At 34.3% G+C, this 16,064-nt stretch overlaps 2 protein-coding genes across 2 annotated transcripts in view; both read left to right on the top strand.

The window, feature by feature from the left end:
• The window catches only part of LOC102601732 (autophagy protein 5), a 30,701-nt gene extending 24,880 nt beyond the window's left edge, over window positions 1-5,821 (top strand). Inside the window, exons 5-8 of the mRNA XM_006350399.2 lie at window positions 339-426; window positions 3,359-3,502; window positions 4,647-4,775; window positions 5,343-5,821. Of these exons, the coding sequence (XP_006350461.1) occupies window positions 339-426; window positions 3,359-3,502; window positions 4,647-4,775; window positions 5,343-5,689 (708 nt within the window). The 3' untranslated portion in view covers window positions 5,690-5,821. The remainder of the gene's footprint in view (window positions 1-338; window positions 427-3,358; window positions 3,503-4,646; window positions 4,776-5,342) is intronic.
• Window positions 5,822-8,690: 2,869 nt separating this feature from the next.
• On the top strand, window positions 8,691-13,835 carry LOC102583534 (probable E3 ubiquitin-protein ligase HERC1). Its single transcript, XM_006350426.2, has 8 exons — window positions 8,691-8,744; window positions 8,940-9,023; window positions 9,136-9,225; window positions 9,313-9,390; window positions 9,471-9,662; window positions 10,593-12,401; window positions 13,135-13,382; window positions 13,674-13,835. Exons 1-8 carry the CDS (start codon window positions 8,691-8,693, stop codon window positions 13,783-13,785), a joined length of 2,667 nt encoding a protein of 888 aa, XP_006350488.1. The 3' UTR covers window positions 13,786-13,835.
• The last annotated feature ends 2,229 nt before the right edge of the window (window positions 13,836-16,064 follow it).

Genomic DNA, 16,064 nt, shown 5'->3' with positions numbered 1-16,064 from the left:
CACCCACCCACCCACACACACACCACCACATAGAATAGTTACTAAGTTTATCTCAAAATGTGCCTTTTGGTAGCTAATAGCAATGCTCCAGAACTGTGGGACTATGTAGATTGTAGGTTGTCAGAGATGTGAATCTAGGGATGTACGATTGGGGTTCACAATCAATTCATTCATTTGCGTCCAGTGGATTTTAATTGTGTGCCCACGGACAGAGGACAATGCTGGTTGTAAGAGCTACGAATCACGGGGGATCAGTGTTGGGGTTTAGCTTAGAACCGAGGTCTGATGATGTTGAACTTATGGGGTACATTCTGACAATTTCATTGGCTGAACTGCAGGCAGCATATATAATCAATGGGAACTGCAAAAATGTAATGAATATGTCCCAATCTGACCAATTAGAACTCTGGCGCTCCATTATGGATGGTATGCATCTTAATTGCAGGGTTTATGATACTATGGCTTTTTTCATTTCTCAAGTGACTTATTTTTGTGAATTTATTATGAGCAAGGTAAAGTGCATCGTACTAGTATAACTTGTATGCAAAGTAGTTAGGCTTTTGACTTTTTAGCATGGATGATAATGAAACCTCTTTGATTACCTACATATGCTTTCAAAATAAGGGTAATCTAAATCTGGTCTTAAGAACAGTGAATTAGTATCTTTCTTGTTGAATAAGTTAAAACCTGTTATAACTGCGTATCAATCACCATCAGAACACAAAAAGGAAAACATTGGTTATAGATCAAGACGTTTAAGGTGGTAAAAATCATGCGATGTTATTTGACTTTTAGTTTTCATATCTGACAAAGATAAAAGAAGAACATCAATGTATTACTACCGATATAAAAAAAAAGAAAAGGGAACATCAATGTATTGCTAACAATATTAAAAAAAAAAAAAACGTCAATGTATTGCTATATTCTCCAGGGTAAATGTTGGTGTATTGGGGTTTCTTCTTGTATTGGACAGTGAAGTTTCCATGAGAAAAAAAAAGGGTCTTTCCAGAATTCTTTTCCAAACTTGTACCCATCCAATCTTGTTTGCTGTTTTAGAGTTGGGGTCAAACTCTTCTCCATAATCTAGATTTCCTAATTAATCACATCTGTGGCTCTACCAAATCTTTTTTTCACCTTAACCTTAGCGTACATTTTTATTTTCTCATAGGCAAGTGGTAAATTAGATGCGAGTTCTGGAATCTTAATAGAACTTCTTGTAGATTTAGTTCTCAGACAATTCACGTCTTAATCTTCTAGGATGATAGTTTCGCAGAATACGCAGAAGTGCTTGAGATAAAATATGTCAGGAGGCAACTTTTTTCCAACAAGGAATTGTGATATCTTCCTATGGAATTTTGGGTCTCTGTATTAGCTCTTATATGGGTGTACAATTTTCTGCAATATTCTCAGTTAGGTTTGTTGTGTGAATGGCTTGTTTGATCTATTTCTATGAAGTGTTTATTCTTTATGTGGAATATGAAGAATCCCTCCCTGTTCTGTCCTTTTTTTTCCCCGAAGAAGTTAATATCATTAAAAGGCATCAAGAAGATGAAAAGGTTACAAAAGAGAGTATGTATGTCAGTTCAATTACAAAAGGGAGGCTGCGATAAGGAGGCATTTGGCCATGATTTTTTTTTCTTTTTTCCGGAGTTACAAGAACAACATACCTAGTGAAATCCACAAGTGGGGTCTGAGGAGGGTAGAGTGTACACAGAACTTACCTCCACAAGGTGGAAGTAGAGAGGTTAGTTCTGAAGGACCCGCGACTCAAGTACAACAAATCAAAGTAGGTGTGGAAAGGGGAAATGATAATGAAGAAACATAACAATTGATAAGGGAATAATAACAACCACAAAATAGTACGATAACCTAAGCACAATAAACAAAAGATGATGATAGAAATCAAAAGAAGATACTACAAGAATAAGGCTAACACCAAAGCAGGCCCCACCAAGTCTAAACACCTCAAAAAACAAGACAACACACCATACCTACTATTCTAACCTTCTACCCTAATCGCGACCTCCACACCCTCCTACTAAGGTCATGTCCTCAAAAATTTGAAGTTGCGCCATATCTTGTTTATTCACCTCTCCCCAATACTTTTTCACCCTATCTCTCCTCTCTTCGTAGTTCGTATCCACTATATCAAACCTCTTGCACCTCCTCACTGGAGCATCTCCGCATCTCCTCTTCACGTGCCTAAACCATCTCAGTCTCGCTTCCCTCATCTTGTCCACTACGGAGGCCACTCCCACCTTGTCCAGATATCTTCATTCCTAATCTTATCGCTCCTAGTAGTATGCCCATACATCTATCTCAACATCCTTATTTCCGCAACTTGCATCTTTTGAACATGGGAGTTCTTGACTATCCAACACTCCTCCCCATACAACACAATCAGTCTAACCACCACTCCACCACTCTGTAGAACTTACCTTTAAGTTTAGGTGATACCTTTTTATCACACAAGACTCAGGAGGCAAGCCTCCACTTCATCCGGGCCACACAAATACGATGTGTGACATCATCATCGATGTCCCTACTTCCCTTCCAGAAAACACGTTTGGCCATGAAATTCCGGAATTTGGAAAACACCAAAAAACTGCTTTAATTTTTTTCACTCCTAATTTCTCACAAAAATTAGAAAACAACTCCAATTTGTATTTATGGCCAAATACAACTCCAATTTTCAAATATCATTTTTTCACTTTGAAAACAAAAATTACTTTATACAATTTTCATGGCCAAAGACCCCCTAAGACGAGAGCTAACAAACTCTAAAAAATGATCAGTACTATTTACAGGAGAAAGGTTAACCCAGCTAAATAAAACCAAACATCTAGCCATAAGGGAACTGCCTGAAGTTGAGATACCCATCAAAACATCGGCAATTTGCCTCCATCCAAATTCACCAAAAAATGCTAGCAGATACCATAATCCAAATCTTTTTGGTGTCTTTATCAACTTTCTGTGAATTCCAGCGCACATAGGCTTCTCGAATAGTGAATGACATAGCCCAGTTCAGTCCAACAATAGTAAGAACATGCACCAAAGGTCAGTTCCTACTGCACAGTAAAGGATCTGGTGGTTGACACTTTCTGAATTGGATTGGCACATAAAACAACTATTGGCTAACTGGAAGTTCCCTATCCTTTGCCAACACAAAGTTAAATGCATTCTGATGAATTTCCTTGACAAAAGACTGGTTTAATTCTCCATGTATTACTTGCTGCATCTTTTACCTATGTCATGCACATACAGTGCTAGGGGACTGTTTCATCTTTCTAGGTGATCTTATCATATCCGACCATCCGTGGTTATATGACTAACTGAACTTGTGTTCTTGATGTAACAGGTAATTTAGACTCTTATCTTCGAATCTCATCTAAGCTTAAATTTGGCATACTTGTGGATGATTTTTCAATACAATTGAACATTTCCTCTCCTAAATCACCGGAAAGCACTCAAAATGCAGATGGCCCAGCACCAGCTAAAACAGGTGAGCTACACTTGTATATAGTCAGGCGAGCTTACAGAATATGGTAAAACTGTGGATGTTCAATTGGCCCTCTCTGCTCTCTGCGCCCAATTCTCCCCCCTACCCTTTTCGTTGATTATACATATTTTAACGTTGCTCTATAGTTTGTGAATGATGAACTTTTGATTTGACAGCTCTAGCTAGTGGGAGAGATTAAGTTGATATTCTTAGCACTGGTGCATCTTAGAGGAGCTTGCCCTAGCACGTAGTTGAGTGAAGCTATATTCTTGTTATTTGTGTCTCATTGTCCCTTCATGATAAGATTTCTGCTGTTTAAGTTCCTTCATATGACAAGGCTATTCTTCAAATTTTAGTCACCTGTGTTGGTTCACGATTATCTATATTTTCTAATCCCAGTTTAACTTTAAACCATGTCAGTGATAGTTTAAGCCCAACTGTTGGAAGTGTAATTTGATCATCCTTCAGATTTTTCTTATTGACTTGGTGAACTGTTCGAGAGAGATAATTTCATATGTGATTTGGGGTTAAAGTGATGGAACCTGATGAGTTGCCCATGACATGTTTCTTTGTGTGGCACTTGTGAGCTCACTGAAGCAACTTGACATGTGCTGTTGTGGCATAGGAGATTGGGCTCTTTCTAGGCTTAAGATTTACTTAAAGCTATCTTGCCAGAACTGATGGCATTTGTTTTTTTTTGAGGAATTGTATTCTTGCAAGATATTGGCATTGTTTTGAATCTCAACCGAGATAAACACTAGGTGATTTCTTCCCATCTGCTCAAGTCTTGATGGCAAAGTTACCCAATACTTGTGCTCGTGCAAGCTGTCCCCGGACATTGGAAAAATAACAGAAAAAAACCACTTATTCTTGTTCTGCGTTTATTTGGAGTGGGCTTCAGTAGTTTATTGGTGGGGATGAAAGGAGTGGTCAATGAGATCAATTGTCAAAGTCTCCTTGGGAAGCTATCTTAGAGATTGAAACCACCCTTGTCCACTATTCGTTTATCAGTGAAAAGATCATCATCTACCTTAATGATGCATTCTTGCTGCTTGGATCTTTTTGGGATCAACAAAACGGTCTACTCCATCCTAATTTTTTTACACTAACTCCCATATAAATTGTCTTCTGGTGGTGCTGTATTCAGGTAGAATACCAGTTCGACTGTATGTTAGAACTATCAATGAGGATTTTGACGAGTTAGAAGATGCACCTGTTGTTGAAAGTTGGGACAGAATCTCTTACATAAACAGACCTGTTGAGATCCATGGAGATGGTAAGAAATGTGCCCCATATAATCTTTAGTTTCATTTTGTATTTGTGCACGTACAGTGCTCAAACCTCTGGTAACTTCATGAACATCAATGCATACTTAAGATAGGTGATTATATTTTACATTCAGGCTTAACTTTAGTCTTTATTTTCCTATGAGGTAAATGTCGACTGGTGGGGAGGCTAGCAGTTTTGCTTAGGTAGAATAAGATAATGCAAGTAATCTACATCTTTTGGTCCTTTATACCACAATTAAATTTTAGGTGGAATTAGACAAGCTTAGGATGAGGATGGATTGTGAGCAACCTTGGAATAAAAAACGTATGAGAAAAAAAGTCCCCTGCAATGAAGATCACCAATCTCATATGGGAAGAAAAAGTCACGGAGGTTTGTGTGTGATTGTGTAACAAGTGGTGCTAGCAAAGTTTGTGTAGATTAGGTAGTTGAGTTGAAGGTAGTATTTGATAGGGGAAAGAAGACTCAAAAGCAAAGGTGGGCGAACTCTTGCTGCATTAATAGTTTAATTAGGAAATTGTTGTGATTATTAATGCATAGTACCCTCTCCTTGCAGGTAAATGCTTCACCTTGTATGATGCAATAACAAAACTTCTGCCTGAGTTTTTTGGGGAAAAACTTCCGCCAAAAGATGATGTATCTAAAGAAGAAGTTGAGGTTGAACAGAGATTATCTCCTGAAGAAACAAACAAGAGCAACACGGAACAAAGTGGGGAGATGTTAAATGAGGGCATCATCTCCTGCTCTGTTTCAGATGGTGCTGAGATCAAGCTCCTGCGCATTCAAGGAATTGAACCAAAGATGGAGATTCCTTTTGCATGGGTGGTAAACAATTTGATGAACCCTGAGCACTTTCTTCATATTTGTGTGTATGTCAAAATTCAAGAACCCATCACCATATAGCAAATTGTATATTGAATTAGCTTTTTCAAGAGATTTGGGAATTGTTTAGTTCTGATAGTGTATATATCTCAGTTACTATAAACAAGTGCATATGATATTTTATATGAGAGTTTTCCCTCTTGCTCCTGTCAATGCTTTTTCGAACTCCTCAATCTTGCAATGATCTGAAGTGAAGCTTAGACAAAATATAAATTTGTGTGGGTCAATTTTTTGTATTTGAAAAATATAAAATATGTAATTCTCAAATTAGACATATTACATAATTTGTAATTTTATTTCATAGATGAAATCGCATAGCAGTGTGTTGAAAAGTCATATTTTTTCCGTTGATAAATGATTTAGGGTGGACATTTTTGTTCCACATAGTTGGCAAATCATGACACTCTGGTTCGAGCTGTAATGCTCGTGGTTCTTGAATTGTCTCTTTGGGGACTATTGAAAAGTCTTGTCAAATTTATTTTACAACTGTATACATAACACTTTTTTAATAAGAAGAGGAATTAGGGCAATGCATTAAATAGTAATTTGGGACAATTCTGCAGCATGTCACCTTGCCATTGTCAATATTCAATAAGGGAAACCCAATATATTTGATAATATGTTCCAAGAGCTAGCATGTGGACATTAATTAATGCATGACAATCTTTGCTAAATGCTCATATATAAAAAATCAAGGGATCAATAGGCTATACATATATATGTCGACAAAAATGATCATGTGAATTTGTACCAACTTGTCTCTATATAAATAGGCAGATGATCTCCTATCATGATGTCATTCCATAATTAAGCCTAGATGCTAAACTAGTCCCCTCTCCCATAACTTGAGTGCAAGAGTGACAAAGAAAAAGAAAATAATTGATTTTTGTTATGAAGTTTGCAAGTCCGTCTACCATTGAGCTGAGATTCTCGTAAGCCGTCATGCAACGTGATTGAGTAGAGATCTTATGAAGCCAAATTTATCCCCTAAGATTTTACTATAAATAGTCACACACACTTTTTGAACCCTAAACGCCAAAAGGTACTCTCTAAAAACATTCACCAATTCGCCCATTTATGGGCAAACTACAATTACCATCTTTTAACACCGTAGTCCCCGTTAACTCCAAATTGATCCAAACTAATATTACACAAATCTACTACAATTCTTTTTGTTAACTCCTCACCTGAATATATATATATCTCTTTCTCAGTTTTAAGTATATTGTAAAATCTTTTTGATACATAAAATCATGACTTTTTTAAATAATAAAAGTATTAAAAAACTCACTATTTATTTGCTTACAATAATAGTAAAAAAATTAGTAAGCTCAACGGGGACAACGATTCATGTCCATTGAAAATAATCTCATCCATCATTTTTCTGAAATAACAAAACAATAAATCAAGTGAATATCCAAATATTTTGAAGTGGACAACTTAATTTTTTTACCTTTGAATGCGGATCACAACTCCAATACTTATAATCGAAATTTCTTGGAGTCCTCGATGTTTTCATTTTACAATACTCTATGTATTTACAAACATCTAGTTCAACTGAATATACTGACTTTCCACATTGTTGATGATACATGACTATCAAATTTCAAAAATCAAAATATAAAATATAAAAAAGTAGAAGATGAATGAAAAAATGTGGAGTGAATAACCCATATTTATTGTTGAAGAAAGAGATATAGCTTCACATGAGGAAGAAAGAGATATAGATTCACGTGAGCAGAGTTAACAAAAAGAATTATAGTTCGCCCATTTGTGTACCTTTAAGATTTGTATAATATTGATTTGGATGAATTTTGAGTTAACGGACACTACAACGTTAAAATATGATAGTTGTAGTTCGCCCATCAATAGGCGAACGGTCCGTTTTGGGGTAGTTTTAGAAAGGATCCCTTTTGATATTTAGACTTCAAAAATGTCCGTTTTAAGGCTGGATTCTCATTTATAACAGGGGCAATTTATGAGAAAGGCCTAACATTTACTATTACTGAAGCTTAACTACAAAAGCTCCATACGACACATATGTCATATGTTGTTCTACTTATTATTGTTCTTTAATTCATTTGTCATATGCTGTTATTTTTTTTTACTATTTTATTATAAGATCAATTTAATTTGCATGCTTTTAAATCACTTACGATTGCGTATTTAAAATTGGGGGCTGCCATAGGTCCTTCAATCAAAATTAATAACCAATTTGTGTCCAAGTATAATGAAAAGGGTTTATTTGAATCAAAACTATCAAAGAAAGTATATTTAGATTAAAATTTAAATATGTACATTTTGATGTTTTTTTTGAATTTGAATGTTTTAAATTCATTTTCCCCCCCTCTTTAGTAATTACAGTATATATCTTCACATATAATTGACCAAATCCAAAATAAAATAAAATTGATTAGTTCCAAAGATAATACTAACTTTGAAAAATAATACTTTCCCTCCTAATTCCCAATTAAGGTGATGTGCTTTCTTTTCTCAGTTTATTCCAAAAAGAATTACTTTGATATTATATTTAAACATAATTTAATTTTAACCATTATTTTTAGTCAATGATATAATTTATATTTATAGAAACGCCTATAACAATTTTAGATCACAAATTTAAAATGATGGTAGCTATAAAAAAAATGTTGAATCTTTCGGTGAAGAAATGGTAAAAGTAAAAATAATTGTAGGATAGTGTTTGAGGAAAAAACGAAAAATAAAAATATATAGTGATAAAAATAACCAAAAAAGGAAAAAGTCATATCATATCATGTGTGGTAATTGTGCTTATACTATTACTTAAAATAAATTATAAAGAAGGCATGTATTTTTGGAAAATGGATATATCACAATTATTTCTCTCTGCATCAATGTGGCCCAAGAATACTAGGAACTTTTTTGAGGTTTTATTTTAGAGTACAGAATTAATAATCAAGAAAAGGATTTTTTTTTTTTTTTCATTTTGTGCTAAGGTTTATAATTCTTAGTTGTGGATACATAGTTTGAGTTTCATGTGAAAATGGGTGAAGAGCATTTAGCCATTGTCCCCCCTTCTGATAGAGCTGTTGAACAGGTTTCTACTTTTATTGACCTTACACTATTTTCACAATGTATAGAGGCTTGATGCAACATACTGATGGTGTCTGTTTACGTATATAGTAGATGAGCTCATGTTTTCAGTGTACTTGCTGATTGTCTCATCACTATCCTATATATACATGTTCTGTTTCACAGTATCATTGTTCTTTTCCTATTTTACATTGTACAGGCAATAATTGCACTGAAGAAAGGCACCTTATTGAAGTACGGTAGAAGAGGGAAGCCCAAATTCTGCCCTCTCAGGTTATCCGCGGTAAAGCATTACATGGAACTTGTCAACTATTAATGTTAAATATGTCGAAAGACAAAAATGTGTTTTCTTGCTGCTCATATAAATATAATCTTTTATTATTCTTTGTTGACAGGATGAAAAGTTTTTGATTTGGTACTCTGGTGAGAAGGAAAACCAACTGAGCTTAAGCGCAGTCACAGATATCATCCGTGGCCAAAACACTGTAAGTAGTGAAGCAGTCTTACTTGTTAGCTGAATATTGTAATCAAGATTGTCCATTATATATGATTTCCTTGTTGTTTTTAATAAGGTAAATCAACTTAAGGCAGAGATGGATAGTCAATGCATTTCTCTAATATATGGAAATGATGACCATTCTCTTGATCTGGTAAGTTATTCATTAGTCTCAAAGTTAACGGAAAGGATACACTACATGGAAGTTATTCATAATCCATCTGATCAATGCAGATATGCAAGGACAAAGTTCAGGCTGCGACATGGTTTCTAGGATTGAGAGCTGTAATATCACGGAGTAGACATGGACTGGTGGAACATATGAAAAGCAAAAGAGGAGTACAAAGTTGCATCAGTAGTCCAGTAGGTTATTTGCGGAGGAAACATAATCTTGGATTTTCACTGAAGAAAAGCAGATTTTCTCAGGTTCTTGATGCCTTTTGTTTATCAAGTTCTGAATGTTTCACCTGATACTTTGACAAGTGGACAAAAATATGATTCTATTACTTCACTCACATTGCTTAAATAAAATGGCTATACATACTTGCAACGATCCGGTAAGTTCTTCTATGATCATGGAGTGCAGATTCTTGGACTCTTCAATAGGGACAATAACATCATTTCTTGAATATAAGGGTCGTGGAAATTTTTCAATGGCACGTTCAATCTTCATTTCTTCTCTATAACTCATTCTCCTCCTCACCCTTGTCCATGGTGCTATCACATCATATATATCTGCTATCACTTTGTAAAAAAAAAACCTTCTTTAACATCTCGTCAGCCAATCGGAATTCTGCATCTACTTTGGAGTGGTATCATTCAGTCCCTCTTCACTCAAAACTCCTCTTTGTTCATCTGCACCATAAACATTGTGCAACTGTACACAATATTACTTGATTCACTTGAATAAAGCAACTATACGTATTTTTCTAATATATACCATATACATCCTTATATTAATCTCCTAATTCATGTATACTGCAGTTTTGATGTCAAACACAAGTATATGCTAATGGATGATTTTCAACTTTTTTTTCTCTTCCGGCTTGATAATTATAAAAAGTAATGCATAAAGCTAACACCTTCATAAACTCATGTTAATAGGAACTTTTCTTGTGTAATGTGTTTGTATGCTCTATTTTGTCCATATGTTTCTACTGAGTGGGAGACTTATTCCTTGAAACGGAGTTTCTACTCCCTCTGTCCCATTTTATGTAGGATTTTGAGAGTCAAACCCTTTTAATTTTGCTGGCTATATCTTGTTATAATGTGATCTGAATTGAACTGTCTTTTCTATCTGACAGGATAGGTGCCTTTTCTATTACTCTAAAACTGATATAGACTTATTTGTTCAAGGTTCGCAGCTTCTCAAGGAGTCCAACTCAATCATTTTCAGATAAGTGCTATACTGATGGCTTATCATGTTCCTCTGATATCTTTCTTCCTCTATCAAGTGTGCACAACGGAATGGATGATGTTATCGCAAATTCTTCATCAGATGATCTAAGACGGAAAAGAGCAACTTGTGATGACACTACTATCCAATATGTTTTGAGGGATGTTTTTATTTGGGGAGAAGGAGCAGAAGGAGGATGCTTTGGTGATGCAGGGGAAGTAAAGATGGATGCTTTATTACCCAAACTTATGGAGTCAACTACGACGCTTGATGTACAAACAATATCATTTGGGAGTAGTCATGCTGCCTTAGTCACCAAACAAGGTGAAGTTTTTTGCTGGGGTGAAGGAAAGAATGGAAGGCTTGGGCATAAAGTTGATATGGACATTTCATGTCCAAAAATCGTCGACTCCCTTAACGGGGTTCATGTAAAATCTGTCAGTTGTGGTGACTACCATACATGTGCCTTGACAACTTCAGGTGAATTATATACATGGGGTGACAATTTAGTTGTTGAAAAAAAGACCAGAAGCTATTGGCTTCCAAACAGAGTTTGTGGTTCTTTGGATGGTGTGAAAATATCTTACGTCGCTTGTGGAGTATGGCACACAGGAATTGTGTCAACATTTGGACAACTGTTTACTTATGGAGATGGAACTTTTGGTGTTCTTGGTCATGGAAATCTCAAAAGTATGGCTCACCCGAAAGAAGTTGAGTCCCTTAGAGGTTTGTGTGTGAAATCTGTTGCTTGTGGACTGAGGCATACAGCTGCATTAGTCGAAATATCTGTCCATGATCACCTTAAATCCAATCATTGCAGTGTGAAGCTTTTTACATGGGGTGATGGGGATAACGGAAACCTTGGTCATTCTGATAATGAGATGAAGCTTTTACCAACCCTTGTAGCTCAACTTGAGGATCGCGATTTCATTCAAGTTACCTGTGCAAACACCTTAACCGTTGGGCTGTCAAAAACGGGAGAGGTTTACACAATGGGAAGTTTGGTGGATAGGCAGGCCAAAGATAAATCACTAGTCGTGGTGCAAGAGAAACTTAAAGACAAGTTTGTTACACAGATCTCGTCAGGATCTAATCATGTTGCTGTTGTTACATCTAAGGGAAATGTCTACACATGGGGTAAAGGTTCACACGGACAGTTGGGACTAGGCGATAAGAAGAATAGAAATTTCCCAACTTTAGTTGAGGGTCTTAGAGACAGGCAAGTGGAACATATTGCTTGTGGATCAAATTCAACAGCAGCAATATGTTTGCATAAATCCATATCAAGTAGTGATCAATCAGTTTGCAGGGGATGTAGCACGACTTTTGGGATTACAAGAAAGAAGCATAATTGTTACAATTGTGGTAATTTATTTTGCCATGCATGCTGCAGAAAGAAAACCACAAATGTATCTCTAAGTTCAGACAAAACAAAAGCTTTTCGAGTATGTGATCCATGTTTCTGCCAACTTCGTAGAGCATCCAAGCATAGCAGCCCGAGACAAGCTATTGATAACTCAGAAGAGTCAAATAGTATATCAAGCCGAATGATGTCAACAAGAAAGTATTCAAGTGAGAACAATTCATGCTTAGATCCCATTGAATCTTTGTTGGATGATTTTCCAAGATGGGGACAAGTTCCTTGTCCTGAATTCCTCAGAAGAGGAAGAGGACACACACACGCTTCCCCAACCGCCCTAATTATGCACCAAAAATTGTCAGAATCAAATAAGTTCCTCCTTCAACAAGTTTCGAACCTAACAACTCAGGTACATTTCCCATTTTTCGAATCATAATTCTATTACTCGCTTCTCCAAGGTCCCTACAAAATTACACTCTCTAATTATATACTAATTACTTTCTCTGTCCTTTTTAATCAAAATATAACACATTTCTATATTATTCATTCTACACTTAATGAAATGATTTATAACCACATAAATTTCAGCCCCTATTAATGAAATGAGTCCATTTTGCCTATATTTAAATGACTTGGATCACTCATATTTTAATTGGTTAAATATGAGCTTCAAGCTATTTTAAGAGTCTCTACAAATATGGTCAAAATGAGTTAAATATGGGTATCCATATTCATCCATAATAGATCACTTAGTTTTCACTCCCACTCAAAATTCTTAATTCTACTACAAAAATAAAAAATCCATTTTTGCTCAATCCATATTCAATCCATCCAAATTCAATCCAATCCAACCATTTGTCACCCCTACTTAACGGATTTAGTCCTTTAACTATTTAAAAACTTATCGGTTTTAGTCATTTAACTATACACTTACCAGTTTTAGTACCTTTCATATAAACTTACCGATTTTAGTCCTTTAAGTATTCAAAAACTTCTCAAGTTTGGTCTTTGTCCATTTTTTTTTAAATTTCGTGTCGAATCAAACTAACTCATATAAAATGAGACAGCGAGAGTACAATATATTGTTATTGTAGGAATCATAAAATACAATGCCCTTATTAGCTTGTTTTGGGTTATTTCAGCTTCAGACAATGTCAGAAAGTCATTATTTTGCTACTAAGAATGAGTGTATGGAAGATGGAAAAGTTGATAGACTATTGGTTTCTCCAATTGTATTTTCCAGTAAGTTAAAATCATCATATAACAAAAAACAAAACTATGTTAATGATGATTTGGAAGTGGAATGGGTGGAAGAGTACAAACGTGGTGTCTTCATCACTTTCACAATATTATCTACTGGGAAAAAGGGAATCAAGCAAGTCAACTTCAGGTAAATTCTTACGACTACTCTCTCCATCTCAATTTATGTGGCACAATTGAGATGTAAAGAGGCTACCAAGTTTTTCTTTTGAGTGAATTCTTACCACTACTCCCTCCGTCCCATTTTTTTGTGAAATGTACCCTACCTATGCGATTATTGGAGCTTAATTACAGAATTTTTGTAAAAGAACTAATTAATGTTTCTTTTTGAAAAATAGATTTTTTCTGCTAAACCAGGTAATATTATTCATGTAATATTTTACAATTCAATTAATGTTTTGTTTTGGGTTGCATTATGCAGTAACGAAAAGTTCAGTGCGAAGGTAGCAAAAAAGTGGTGGGAAAAGAACAAGCTATTGGTCTATAGAAAATATGATGTTGAAGAATATACGAATGTGAACCAAGATATATGATCAATTAGAAGTTCCCCTTTCTTCTAAATGTATATATTATTATTATATACTTCCTCTGTTTATAAAGAATGGTCTACTTTTCATTTTAGTTTGTTTAAAAAAGAATGACTTTTTTTTTTTAACATTTTAATTTCAGTTTTCCACGTGACATGTTTAAGGCCACAAGAATAAATGACAGTTTTGTACATTTGACATAACTTTAATTTAGGATCACAAGATTCAATTCTTTTTTATTTTCTTAAATTTCGTGCCAAGTCAAACTAGGCTACGCTTTTTGAAACGGAAGAGCAGTAATAAGTTATACCAGGTTAACATGATGAGCAGTTCATGTTCATTAAATCATTAATCCATCAGTCAAAAAATTAGATGGGTTCGAAGGAGGTAATTTTATCTTGTAAACAACTTCTCCCATTTTATATATGATGCTATTTTTAAGTTTATCTAAAAAAAGAATGATATTTTTTAACTCCCGAATATATATGACTGGTTATAGATCACAAGTTACAAAAAGATGGGGTTGACAATTGGGCGGGTTTGGTTAAATTTGGGCTGGCCGTAATGGGTTAAGACAATAATCGAGTCAAGACCCAACCCAATCTAAATTTGCTTGGGTTAAAATGTGTTAGGTAACCGATTACATAACGAGTTAAGACTCAACCCAACTCAATTTTTACTAAGCTTAATTGTTTTATTTGTTCTTTTAAACTAGTTTACTACCTAATAAAATTATTTTTTCCCCTTATTATGACTACTAATTTCAGGGCACGTGCATTGCACGTGTGTCCCAATTCTACTAGCATATTTTTTTAAAAAAATAATAAGATAATATTAAACATGTGTGAAAAGAGTAACATAAATTTGAGGGATAAGGGTATGAAAAATACCTCAACTTTGGTCGGATTTGCTGTTGCGATACTAAACTTTCATGAGGACCTATTACCTCCATAGACTATTTAATACCGTATTTTTTACTCCCTGAACTATTTAATAGTGTATTTTAAAGGTATATATGTGCCCACGTGGACACATTACTATTTATAATTTTGCATTATTTTTTATGTCCACGTGGGCAAATATATATGTTTAAAATACGGTATTAAATAGTCTAGGGAGGTAATAGATTCTCATGAAAGTTTAGTACCGCAACAGCAAATTCGACCAAAGTTGAGGTATTTTTCAGACCCTTATCCCTAAATTTGAAGAAAGAAAATACAAATTGAATTTGACAAATAATTAAGCTACTTAAATGACTTAATTGTTCAATACAAAATATTAAGGATTGCCTAAACTTAGAAAAAGCAATTAAATTTAGTTATATAGGTGCAATGTGTAATCAAGTAATAAATATGTGGCTGTTTGTACAACTACAACATGACATGATAAAATATAAGTTGTACCAAAATTTCCAAAATTAATGTCGCTACAAATAGCTCTAAAGAATCTTACCCCAAATAAGCACAAATACAATACGTATACACATTTTAAAGTGTAAGCATATATGATATAACTAACCCTTTTTTTAGTAATACAATTGTAGGAATAATTTTATAAAGCTAGGATCCTAAATCAGCATTTTTAAACCATCATAACATACAATTAAAAAAGCAATTATTTATATGGAAGAAAATAAATATCAAACCTCAGTATCATATTCTTACTATTCTAGGAGAAAAGGATGATATTGTATTCTTATGTAAATATGTCATATTTCTATGATTATTGTGAAGTTGGGAGTGTGATGAAATGCAGCATAAATTAATCCTATTTATCACTCTTTTGTAACTAAAATCTTATATAAAAATCCATATTAAATGTGAGTCCTTATGATTCATAAGAACGGGAATGGTCAAATTTTCATTTTTTAAACATAGGAGCAGAAAAGTCTACTATAAGGTTGATTATCATAACCATTATTACTTAATATTTATTAAGAATACATCAATAAATCAAATACACTCCGACATTCCTTATTCTCCTAATCCATTATTTAGCCATTATTGCATTTAAAGTAAATAATGCATCAACTTGAAAATTAGGGGTAAAATGATAATTCAATTTTGAGGCTATATATATATATATATATATATATATATCAAAAGTATCTGAAATCCAATGTAATATAGTACACTATCTCCTACCATCTAAAATAGTCATTTTACATCTATAAAAACATAGTATTATATTTGGATCCACACTAAAATTAAAAGCCTGCAATATACTAAAAGATGAGTAACAATGTATACATATGTCATTTTCTTTTCAAGATCTTTGAGGGTAAA

This window comes from Solanum tuberosum, unplaced genomic scaffold, assembly GCF_000226075.1.
Source record: "Solanum tuberosum cultivar DM 1-3 516 R44 unplaced genomic scaffold, SolTub_3.0 scf00122, whole genome shotgun sequence".
NCBI lineage: Eukaryota > Viridiplantae > Streptophyta > Magnoliopsida > Solanales > Solanaceae > Solanum > Solanum tuberosum.
The sequence above is the reverse complement of the archived record's forward strand: the minus strand, read 5'-3'. Positions and strand labels throughout refer to the sequence as shown.